The following is a 13,530-nucleotide window of genomic DNA, read 5'->3' as shown; positions in this document are numbered from 1 at the left end:
TCAAGTAACCTAAGGATTATATTCTTAAAAGTTTCGTCTCTTTGTTGGGTGTAGAGTGACGATTGGCTTCCTCGTAGGACAAGCCCATGTTAAAATGGTCGGTCACCTAGGTAGTCAGATGGCTAGAGGCCACCACAAGTGGTAGGTTAGGTGGTCAGTTCGGGACTGTCCCGTCGAACTGCTGGGGAATGACCGAAACTAACAAATACAAAATGATTTTACTAACACAGATGCAATTTTTTTATAGAAGTGCTGAAAAAAGTTAATGCATGATTCCATTAACAATGACAGCAAAATGACCGGTCAAATGACTGTAACTGTGTTACAGAGATGTATTTTTCGTCTTTAAAAATTAATTGTTTCTGCGAAAACCAAAGATCAAGAAGCGAATAATTTAAAATTGTTACAAAGTCTTTTAATTATTAAAAAGTGAATTATTAAAAATTAAATTAAAAAAGTGTAAGAAGTGGATCAGAATATAATTTCGAAGTTTAATCAATAAATGGTAAATATGTATTTATGATTTTTATATTTCGATGTATTTCCCTGCAGACAATTTATTCCCACAAGTTAGGATCATCAGAGGACTTAAGATTCTGCGTCATATGTAAAACGGTGAAAAGATTAGTAATTTATTTATATAATTACAATATTATTAAAATTGACAATATATCTTAATATATTAATAAATTGTGTTTTATTATAAATTGGTATAGCCGTCAAATTTGACGGATATATCTATCAAGCATGATTAGTCAATCGTGTCAAATATTTATATCATCCTTGATTAGCAAACAACAAAAGAGTGAGCAGCTCAAATATATGTTTTAAAAGTCGCTAGAACTCATAAGTGCAAGGGTGATGCAACATCACGTGTTCACAAATGATTAAATCACTTTTTACATATTGCCTTTAAGAAAGTGATGTGAGCTTTGTTCTACGCAATGATGGATACATTCTCAGTAGTGTCAGTCAAATGACTGTCACTGTTCTTATAGGGTAGTTGAAGCACAAAAATAAACACAATTGTTCAAAAGGTATAAATAAAAAATGTATTTTTGGTACGTTATTTTTTGTTTGTTATCAATTGGATTTTATATACTAGTGAATGAAAACAGTAAATAATTTTTTTGAAAAGACACGTCTCTTTTTATGTCAAAGTATAAAAAAATATTTTAGTTTTAAATAGAATAAAAGTGTCGCAAAAAATAATTAACATTCAGTTTAAGTCATAAGAAAAGCTATTAATTGCTAATATCCTCGGAATTCCGCGAAGAAAATTCGGACAAATTTTCTGTTAGTGTACATAAATAAATATAAATATGGCAATACTAATTTGATTGCACTTTTCACAGCTGTTCCTTTCGTATTTAATTTCTTTATTTAAAAATGGATTATTTACGTCCTATATGGAACTGTTTTACAACATTTTGTAGCTGTTTACATTGTTCGGAAGAGTTAAACAACCAGGTAAATACTAAGTGACAATACGGAATTCAAATGTTTATATGGGCCAATGTTTTTAGGGGTATGAACCTAGTGAACGTACTCACCTTTTAGCTGATCCAGTTAATAATAGTCCGGCGCTTCGGAGAACAAATTCTGATAACATAAGCAATGACTACGCCCATTCACTTCCGAAAAAAGATGATCAAAACGCACTTTGTCGTTTAGTTCAAAACACAGCCATGTAAGCTAAAAACTATCTAATAATATTAAATAAAAAATATGAAATAATTTAGCAATATGATTGATGTTGGTGCGATGGACTCCCATAATTTGGAGCATCAGGAATGTGATGATAGGATTAAATTATATTCCCAACGTTTGCAACAACAGTGGAGTAATGTTCAGCATCCTTCAAAAATGTATACAGGTAAGAACTAGAAATTTTAAAACAAATGTGCTACCTACGGTACCAAATGTTAAATTCTGGTTTGATAGATGGCTTAAATTAAGCGTTCTGATCCAGCTGATTTTAAAACTTTGGTTTATACCACATGATAGTACTTGTTCTTGTGACTTCAACAAAGGAAAAAAAATTATCCGCTCTATTAAGGTTCGGGAGTTGTGGGCCTTCAAAGGTCTGATATATCATTGTATACCTATATCTCGATCACTGATAAATGGATATGGTCGATATGGGTATCATTGGAAAGGTCTTTGACAGAGCAGTCCACTGATGTGTTAGATGACAAATATTATTAACCCATTGAGAACCAGGGTGAATTTTTTTGTTTTTTCCTTTGACTTTTTTTAAAAAAGTACCGTTATCTCTAAAACATATCGATATGACGGTACCTCATCTTATATAAAAGTTTGTAGACAACAATTGGGGCTTTCCTCCTTATATATATTTGAAAGCTATAACCCATGAAATGCAGGAGTTATTTAAGTTTAAAATTTTATATTTTTGTAAATTTTGATTTTTATCATGTAATTATAAATCTCAAGTGTTTATTATTTGATATGGTTAATATCGGTATCAGTGGATAGGTCTCTGTAATACCTTTCAATTGATGTATATTTTAACTTATATCATTAACCCATTGACAGCCAGGGTTAATTTGTATATAGTTTTTTTATTTTTTTTACTAAAGTACCGTTATCTCGAAAATAAATCGATATAAATGTACTTTATGTCACATGAAATTTTATATAGAACATTTTAAGCTTTCATATGTTATATGTTTGAAAGACTTAACTCATGAAATGCAGAAGTTAGATAAGTTTAAAAAATAATATTTTAAAAAAATATTGGTTTTTATGGAATACATTTATATAGATTGACTATTTATTATACAAGATAGATATCAATGCAATGGTATTTTTTCATTTAGTTAAAAGTCGACACTTAGACTTTTAGTATTTTATAAATAGTCGACTTTTCGACTTTTTCTAACTTCTTACGATTTTTAGACTTTTTTTTAACTTTTTTTAAATTTTTGACTATTTCTTACTTTTTTTCTACTATTTTCGAGTTTTCGACCTTTTGCGACTTTCCTACTTTTTGATTTTTTCCGACTATTTTTAACTTTTTTCGAATAGTATACATACATATATACATACACACATACATACATACATACATACATACATATATACATACAGACATACATGATGTAGGTACATCGTATATGAAATAATATTTCTAACACATTCATATTTCATATCTTGAATTAGGGAAAACCTTTTTTTAAAATGAAAAATTATTTCAAAAAAATCGCGCGATTTGACGAGGTACCGTTATATCGGTATGTTTTAGAGATAACGGTACTTTATTAAAAAAAGTCAAAAGAAAAAATCATAAAAATTGACTCTGGCTCTCAATGGGTTAATTATATATCAAAACTTTGGAGGCCCATAACTCCCGGACCCTAATAGAGCGCTTAATTTTTTTTCCATCACTGCACTCAAAACGTAAAATGCTACAAGGTAGTAAAAAAAAACTCTAAAAATCAGCTGGATTAGAACACTTAATTTGCTCCTATAGTAGTATATAGTCGAAAGTAATTGTCAAGGACCTAAGCGCCCTGTCAAAGACCTAACTGGTGAGAATGTATTAGTAGAAGTACAAAAATAAACACAGTTGGTCAAAAGGTACTAAATAAAAAATGTATTTTTTGGACGTTATTCTTTATGTGTTATTAATGAAATTTTATATGGCAGTGAATGAAAATATTAGTTATTTATTTTATTTATTTATTTTATTTTATTTATCTTAAAACATATTATAAACACGTCTTTTTGTTATTTTTTTGTTGAATTAAAAAAAGTATGTAAAATACTTTTTTAATTTACAATACGAAAATGTACAACGTTTCTTTTTTCAGTTTTAATTGAAATGAAGTGTCAAAGAATTAAAAATATTTTTTTTCGTTTGTAAAATATAAATTATATTCGGGGTTTTAAATTGTTTAAAAGTGTCGCAAAAAATAATAAACATTAAGTTTAATTAATAAGAAAAACTAATAAGTGCTAATATCCTAGCAATTTTGCGAAGAAAATTTGAAGTTTTGTGAGTGCGTTAAGTTCTCAGAAGTTTGTTTTATTCTCTCAGAGCTCGTCTGTGTAAAGAGAATAAAAATTTTTGTTTGAAAACGGCTTCAGTTTCGCCTATATGTACTACTATATGGACCTAGCTTTGATATCACGCTTTTTAAAACTTTAAAAATTCACATTTACTTAAATTAATTTAAATTTTTTTAAAAAAAGGTCCATAAAATTACTTCACAAAGTATTCGAATTTTTCCTGTATTTCATGTTTGACCATATTTTACAAAACATAAAAATTAGAATCGAATTGTCTTTTTCCTTAAAATTGTTTTAAGAGGTTACTATCAACCGAAAGGATATATTTTTGGCCCATTTGGCCCACAATTTTGGGGCATTTGTACCATCTGTAATTGTAATATCATTAAAATTACGATTTTTGACCATATTTGCCACTTTGTTCTCTTTTTCCAGAGATAAAACTAAAATTTAATATTGGGATTTAATAGAATCCTCGAGGTGTCTAAAAATCATAATTTTTGTTATAAGGATCTGTTTTTAAATATTTCAAGATATATTTTTGGTATCGTTCTTCTGTTTCTAATTAAATTATCTGGATCTTAAGAGCCTTTTTGTACCACTAGGATCGATATTTTCCAACAAAGTTGGCTAGTATATATTATTATAGATATAAGCACTAATATATTTTAAATTTTCAAGACATCGTAGCGGTATACAACTCCAAAACATGCCTTAACAAAACGTGATCCTATACAGTATATTTTAGTTCTTACTACTCATAACATTCATGATTATGTTGTCCATTACAACAACACTGTATGTTCAAATTTTTGGGTTTATATTAATCATAGTAGATAATATTTAAACAGATATCAATATTTTTGAGTTAGACCATAATTATATGGTGACATTCAGCCTAGAGGTCATTGGTTATAAAAAGAATGATTCCACTATATTGAATGGCGTTTCTTCGAGGTATGCTTTCGAGTTGTACACTTCCACAATATATTAAAAACTTAAAACGTATAACAGCTAATATCTAAAACAATATATAGAAGACAAGTTTCCCCGAAAAGTTTTGACCCTTGTGTTATAAAAATATTCTTGAGTTCCAATAAATTGAATTTGCGATAGAAGAATGATTCCAATAATTTATCTTGGAACGTTGAAATACAAAAAATATTATTTTTAGATACCCCAAGGGGTACAATCACAATTTTTTTATCTCTGGGAAAAAGGAGGAAAAAATAGAAATATTGCCAAAAATCGGCTTTTTAATGATATTACATGAAAAGATGCTACAAAAGCCCCAAAATTTCGGACCAAATTGTCCAAAAATATATCCATAAAAGTCATTTTTTATACCCTTCACCTTCGTAAGAAGGATATATATAAGTTTGTCATTCCGTATGTAATTTCTATAATATAATTTTCAGACCCTATAAAGTATATATATTCTGGATCCTTATAGATAGTGGAGTCCGTCTGTCTGTCTGTTGAAGTCAGTTTTTAGAGGACCCCAGATATCGGCGGGATCCGAATATTCAATTATTCTGTTAGACATGCTTTCGAGAAGATCGGTATTTAAAATCAGCAAAATCTGTCGGTAAATAACGGAGATATGAGCAAAAATCCAATACAACCTCTGAAAATTTCATCAAAAAATTTCATATTTTTTTCATGCTTTGTTAAATAAGCAACAACAACACTGTATATTGGAAAAAATGTGCACGTATGTGTAGATGTATTTGGTTTTATTCAGCTGTGTATTAAATGATGTTGGCGTCATTGAGTTGTGTATTTTGTTTTTGTGAATTCTCTTCGTATATTTGGATGTAGGTTGGTTTTATTGCGTTTTTTGTTTTGTTTTTCTGAGTTTTTTGTTATGTCTGTTGGTTTAATTACGAACTTTACGCATGAGAACATCGAGCGCGAACTTTCTTTGTTTTTTTTTTTTTTAATTTAATTTTGCTTTTTTTAAATTATTTTGAATTTACGGACTTTTTTGCTTGTATATGAGTGGGTGCCCATACGGGGCTAAAATTTCTCCACTATGGAACATGAGGACGGGGACAACAGTGATGGTATGGAACATGTGAAGGTTTTGTCTAATGAGAACATTGCGACTAAAAGAATGAGACTTGGTGAGGACAATTCTCCCTCTAAGATGGACTTTTCTGAATCTATTGGACGTAAGGGATCTGGGTTTTCTGGTGCTACCAACAGCCAGAATAGATTTGCTCTTTTGGGTGAGCTTGACTTTGATAATACTGGCGATGTTGATATTCGTGCTGCTCGAGGTGGAGCGATTTTGTCCTCCAATTTTCTTATACAATGTTAATGTAACACATCTTGTAGCGCAACTAGAGGCTAAGTCACCAAAAATAGTTTATAAAATTAAAAATGTAAATAAGCAAAAGAGTAAACTTTATATTGCAGACCCGGCTGTACATAATGAGATGATGGCCCTCCTTAGGGAGAAGAAAATAAAATCATATTCTTTTACACCTAAAGAATTTAAACAAATTTCTTTGGTTTTGCCTGGCTTGTATTATAAGACAGATGTACAGGAAATTAAAAGTGCATTAGACCAATTGGTCCCAGACACCATAAATAATATTAATAAATTTACAACGGCACTCTCAAGGAAAAACAAAGTGGATACCGGTCTATTTCTTGTTGTTCTTGCACCTGGAAAGAAATTAACTGATATTAGTCAAATTAAATACTTACTAAACCAAACTGTGATATGGGAGAAACCGAAAAGGAAGAACCATGAAATACAATGTCATAGGTGTCAGCTCTGGGGTCATGTTGCACTCTGACTTTAAATGTGTGAAGTGTGATAAATCTCATCCTCCGGGGGAGTGTGAGCTGTCACAAATTCAGAACTCAAAACCGACTTGCGTTAACTGTGGTGAGGAGGGGCATCCAGCGAATTGGAGAGGCTGTGTCGCCTATAAGAAATATGTAAAGGATAAATTGGAACGTTTAGACAAAGCCCGAAAAGATAATTTGCTAGTAAGTCGTAATGTTAGCAATGCAATAAAAACCACTACTGTCACACCCGGCTTAACCTTTGCAAGCCTTTTTCATTCCAATTTAAATAATAATAACTCAAAAAACAGATGCTCCCCAATTGTAGAGGAATTCCTAAAACTGTCAAAATTGTTTCTTGAACCCGAGGAACCAACATTGGAACAGGAAATTCCTGATTGATTATAAAAATATGCAAAAAAGTGAAGCGAAAGATGAGTTCTTACGTCTTTTAAAAAAAGTAAATGACAATTATGTTCCATAGACATTTAAATTTTCTCACATTTAATGTACGTTCACTTGTCGACGCCAGTCGACAAATTGACTTGCTGAATACACTTTCTCATAATAAAATTGACATAGCATTTCTTCAAGAGTCAAGAGAGGATTTAATTTTATATATGACAACTCAGCTCTTGGAGTAGGTCTAGCAATCAAGGAGTCTATTGTATACAATATTATAAACTTTGCCGATATAGATTTAAAAGTCAAATTAATTCAAATAGAGCTAAATATGGACAATTCTCTGAGGAGAATTCTAGTTGGCTCAATCTATATACCATGCAATATTTCTATATCCACAATGCTCATTCAGAAAGAATTATACAGTCAAACTGTAAGATCCCTACTTCTGATAATATACGTAAATTTTTTAAAATCAAACACAAATGGCAAAAAGACCTTAAAAAAATATTTCACCGTACGGGTAATAGATGCAGTCACCAAAACAAATTCAGCTTCTAAAGAATATAATTAGAGAACTGGTTAATATAGAGCAAGCCGACAGGTTTAATGGTATACTGGAGAAGATAAAACCTGGTCCGGATGCTTTTAGACGGGTGTACCAAATTGTTGGAAGGGAAAAATCGCCATTTTGCAAACAGATCACTGCTGATAACCGAACTGTCATAAATGAGAGGGAGATAGCTGATCATTTTAAGGATTACTACTGTGACATCTACAGGGAAGTTATCCCCCAATTCAATGTTGATGACTTAGACCAGCGTATCACTTCATATACAAATAATGCGTTACCGCATATTTATCAGTTCAACATTTTGTTTAATTCTTTGGACAATGACGATGATTACCACTTTACGAGCGTGCAAAAGGTTGAAAGTATAATTAATGGGCTGAACAATAAAAAATCTTCTGGCTTTGATGGTGTGTCCAATTTCTTAATTAGAAGGTTTCCTGATCGTGTAATACAGCTGCTGGTCATCATTTTTAATAATTGTCTCAATAACTGCTATTTTCCAGATGTATGGAAATCTGCAAAAATTATTCCACTTAAAAAAAGGGGATAGTAACAATGTGAATGATTTTCGTCCTATATCTCTCTTGTCTAACATAGGAAAAATTTTTGAACACATACTAAAGGCAAAATTGGAAAGTGATTTTATTATTAACCCAATTTCATCATACCAATTTGGTATTGTCTTTCCGACTATGGATCTGTGAAATCTGGAGTCCCCCAGGGGAGTGTCCTGGCGCCTATGTTATTTAATATATTTCTTTACGATTTTCCCCATCTGACAAGTAACTCTACTGCAACTATATGCTGACGACTGTCTGTTGTACTCACATGATGAATCTCCACACCGCGCACTTCTTAAAGCTGCATCTCACCTGGAGGAAATTTGTAACTACTATAAGAAATGGGGTATTAGGATTAATGTATCTAAATCTGAGGCCATCTGTATTCTAAATGCCCCTGTATTCTGCGAGATATGTGGTTCCAGAAAGCAAGATTCTATATCTTTACATTGACGAAATTGAAATACAATTTAAATCATCTATAAAATACTTGGGTGTTAGTTTTGATAAACTACACAAATTTAACAATCACGCCAGAACAATTCTTACGAAGGCCAAAAGAATTGCTTGCATGTTCACCAGTCTGTTTAACAGTAAATATCTTCCGAGTAATACAAAGTTATTACTATATAAAGTGGCAATCAGGTCCGCATTGGTATACGCATTTCCGATCTGGTTTACTATTTCACCAATAGTGGCAAAAGAATTGGAGGTATTCGAGAGAAGGATCCTGAGAAAATGTATAAACAAGAATTTTGCAAGCCAAACGAAGCGTTATTCCAACTCTTATATCTATGAGAAATCAGAGGTTGTGCCTTTTTGTAATTATGCAATGTCCCTACAAAGGAAATTTGTGGATAACCTGGCCACACATGAAAACAATCTAATGAATGAAATTTTCGAGATGGAACGAAACGTGGATTGGTCTGGTGTAACATACCTCTCCCCAATTGGTATTCTAGGTGCTCCGGCACGAATGGATTGGATGCGCATGTCATCCCTGAATTCTACGCGAGGACTTCCCCCGGCTCGCACAGAGGCTAGGGAATTGTTATTAATTGACGCATCACTGTGATAATTTTTCGTTGTTATTGTTTATTATTTAATACAATTTTGTATTTTTAATTTTGTTTCTAGTCTATGAAACTGTGATTTTAACTGTTAATTATGATTTGATACTCAGTATTAGGTCTACCGACTTGTGATTTTTTATATTTGTTCACCTTTTAAATTGGACAGTTCGTTTTACTCAGTGTTAATCTCAGTTAAAATACCGTAATTTATTTGTTTTTTTTTATTTAGTTTTAAGTGTTGCCTATTTGTAGTTTTTTATATACAGAATATAACTCTGTACGTTAATGATTATGCCGGGAGCAAGCATATGTTTAATATTAAATGTAAAAATACTTTTTAGTATTGTATCTTCTCTGTCTAGCAAGTTGCTTTTTCATTATTAACTTTTATTAGAGCAAGATGTAAATAGTTCTAAGAATAATATTATTCTATCGTTTAGTAAAAAATCATTGTAATTGAAAGAAGAAAAGACTCAATAAACATTTTTACTTACTTACTTGGTTTAATTACCTTGTGTATTTTGTTTTTTATTTCGCTTAGCGTTGTTGTTGTTCATTTTGTTTTGCTTTTGGTGTAATAATAATGTAGTCGGGAAAAAATGGTCAAGGGTATATAAGATTCGACACTGCCGAATATAGTACTCTTACTTGTTTAATTTAACTTTTAAAATTTTAATTATAAAGGAAGTTCTTATTATAAAACAAGTAAAAATACTTTATTTGACTGTGTCGAATCTTATATACCCTTCAACATATTGTATTTAAAATATATTAATTTTATAAAATTTATATATTTTATTTTTCCGACTATTTTATTATTATATCAATAGAAAAAAAGAAACAACCCTAAATGAAATAAAACACAAAAAACAAGAGGCTATGCCGAATCTTATATACCCACCATCAAACCTCGTTTGACTCGAATGAAACTTACTTATGTCGAATTTCATTTACATATATACTCGGACTTTTAGGCCAGTATAAGCGTTAAAGTAATTTTTTGAAGGAAACCTTTTATGGGTCGATCCTCATAAAATTTGGTAGACAAAATTTGGTTCGTGTTAAATTTATTTGTGTCGAATTTCATCGATACACTCGTATTTTTAAGACATATGGGCCTTATATGGGGGTAGGGTCAATCATGGACCGATAGATTTTGACTCGTATAAAACTTACGTATGTCGAATTTCACTTATTTTAAGTCAGAAATGAGCGTTAGTCATTTTCTGAATATGGGGGGGACCGCTCATGAAATTTTGCATTGGGATTTTGAAACTTACTTATGTCGAATTTCATCGCTATATTCGTATTTTTAAACAACTTATGACTGTTAAAGCTGCTTTTCGAGGGGGCTATTTCCAATACCAAACAAACCTTACTTATAAGAAATATTTATGTGAAATTTTAACTATCTAGCTCTTTTCATTCGGACTATATCGTGCTTTCAACAGACAGAGGGACGGACAGACATGGCTACAAATTATAATTTTTTTTAAGGTTTATTATAATTTCTCTTGATGCCAAATTTTTATGCCTTGGGATACAATATTTTTTGTTTTACCCTCTAGTATAAATAAAAAATCCACTTAAAGATTTTGAAAATTTTAACCACAATAGTTTTCCAGATTAACAATATGTTACATATAAAAAATGCCAAGCGAATTATTTCAACTTCGTCAATTTCTATCTATCTATGAAAAATTTGAATTATCTAACAGTATTCAAGAAAGTCCTCTCGTTATTTTCTAAATTTTCACATGAATGTCAAAGTTATTCATATAAAATTTGAAGATTCTAGCTCTAATAGTGGCGGCTTCAGGCTCCCAAGTAATTTATGCAAAATTTGATGAATCTATTTCTAAATTTTCGTAAATAAACAATATTTTGTATTTCATTCATATAGGGGATGTCCCCATTAAAAGTTCGCTCGTAATACTCTAAATGTTCAAATGAATGTCAAAATTTTTCAAGTAAAATTTAAAGATTCTGGCTCTAATAAATTTTCACATATATACGAATTTTTCTATTTTATTTATATGGGCTCTCCAAGAACCCCAGATGAAAAAATCATATTCACCATGAAATCGGAGTAGACTGACCCAGTCGCTGTTTTTATAGTCACGATATTCATAATATTCCCGAGAGTTAACACATTCAAGCAAAAATGAATTTGGCAAGAGAAAGTAACCATCGAGCGGGCATTAACCAAAAATAAATCTATGAGCGAAATAGTTCATCTCCGAAGGTCAAAGTGGGTGACAATTTATTATGATTCATATATAAATCAAATCCTAAACAAAGCGAGAGAAATTTTACGGCCCTAAAAATATCCAATATGTTACAATTAAAGTCACCTACTAAAATAATATTCGTGTAATATCATAGTGTTACTCCTCAAATGTATGTAAGTATCCGTCCGGAAGATAAACAACGTTAAAAAACACCTCACATCAGCAGTGTGTAGTTCAATAAATAAAGACTCACATTCAGGAATTAAAACTTTAAAAACAACACTGTAGACTAATTTGTTAGCAACATAAATTGCAACAACACCTCCGCGACACGAAGAAAAATTATCATTATGACAAATCCTATAACCAGGAATTCAAACCGTACGGTTTTCAGATCTCAGTTCATCAAGATCTCAGTTCATCAAGTTTAGAAGAATTCGTATTAGATAGTTTAATTTAGTTTAAAAGGGTTGTATATCAATGTTTACATCCACTCGGAGACCCAAAGGTCCATTGTGAATCCCTTTAAAAAAATTTGGAGAAAACAAAAGAAGACAGAAGAGAAGAGAGATGAGAAAAGTGAGATTTTCCCTCCAAAAGGAGAACAGAAAATGAAAGTGGTCATGGATGGAAAATCCTTTTGTCTGTTATCTGAAAATCGAAAAATTCCCCTGATGTAGCCCATAATGTCGCCTAGGTTACACCCTGCTACATCTCCTAGTTCATCGTGGAATCCTTTACCTAGCCATTTCAGTCTCAGACTCTGTAATCTGGGACAGTGGCCTAAAATATGCCTTACTGTCTCCAGTTCTTCTTCGTCCTCACACAACCTGCAAAAATTCGTATGTTACCGACCCCATTAACCTTAAAGACTCCAATAGCCAGGATTTCCGCTTGAAAGACGCTACATTCGTCCGGAAGTGTGTAGGACACTCTTATGTTGTTATCTACCAAATAAACCTCTGCACCTGTGCCAGAGTCCATCTTGGATCCGTCAGTGAAAACTGCACATCCCTCAAACAGTGCTTCGGATCCTTCCCACTCATCCCTACAAGAAATCACTTTTGATGGTGTTACTCCGAAGTCCAGGGTCGTAACCAAAGGATCAGAAATACCCTTCGTACTTCCCTCAATTCCTGTTAGACCTACCTCGTACATTATTCTAGTGTGGCCTACCCGCTTTGGTCTTACTAGAGCTGATTCAAACAGTCTGAATAAGTTCCTAGCTGCTACACTTTCAACATATTTCTCAATTGGGAGCAGATTCTGAATAATATCCAAAGCCACTTGCGGTGTACTGCCCCTGACACTTATTACTGAGTATTAACCTATAGCTGCATTTCCTCATTCCTACCCACCACACAGTACAACCATAGGTAATAATGGGCCTTACTACCGACGTGCAAATCCAATTTACCATGTCTGGTTGCAAACCCCAATTCTTACCAATAGAGTTTCTGCATGTGTAATAGGCATTGAAAGCCGTTCCTGTATATACTTCTTCCAAGACAATTTTCGGTCAAGGAAGGTCCCTAGATACTTGTCTCCTTCTGATAATGTCAGATTAACGACGTTCAATTTCGGCAAGCTAAAACTCTCAACTTTATATTTCCTAGTGAAAAGAACTAGCAACGTCTTAGATGGATTCACACCCAACCCATTCCTGTTTGCCCAGGTTGATAGATCACTTATTGCTGACTGCATGACCTCACTGATTATCGGGAGAAATTTACCTTTGACCAGTAGCACCACGTCATCCGCATAAGCGACTATCTTTTCCATAAGATTGAAAGATCCTTAGGATAGAGTTGACCGCCAGTAACCATAGTAGGGGAGATAACACTCCTCCTTGTGGTGTA

The 13,530-nt window shown here is 32.2% G+C and overlaps 1 protein-coding gene across 1 annotated transcript in view; it reads left to right on the top strand.

Annotated features, from left to right (window-relative positions):
- The first annotated feature begins 1,336 nt into the window (after positions 1-1,336).
- The window catches only part of LOC111682231, a 16,801-nt gene continuing 4,607 nt past the window's right edge, over positions 1,337-13,530 (top strand). Inside the window, exons 1-3 of the mRNA XM_023444134.2 lie at positions 1,337-1,470; positions 1,527-1,690; positions 1,743-1,876. Coding sequence (XP_023299902.2) covers positions 1,390-1,470; positions 1,527-1,690; positions 1,743-1,876 — 379 coding nt within the window. The 5' untranslated portion in view covers positions 1,337-1,389. The remainder of the gene's footprint in view (positions 1,471-1,526; positions 1,691-1,742; positions 1,877-13,530) is intronic.

Source organism: Lucilia cuprina, chromosome 5 (assembly GCF_022045245.1).
Source record: "Lucilia cuprina isolate Lc7/37 chromosome 5, ASM2204524v1, whole genome shotgun sequence".
Taxonomy (NCBI): domain Eukaryota; kingdom Metazoa; phylum Arthropoda; class Insecta; order Diptera; family Calliphoridae; genus Lucilia; species Lucilia cuprina.
Note: the sequence above shows the minus strand (reverse complement) of the source record. Positions and strands in the feature narration are given on the sequence as shown.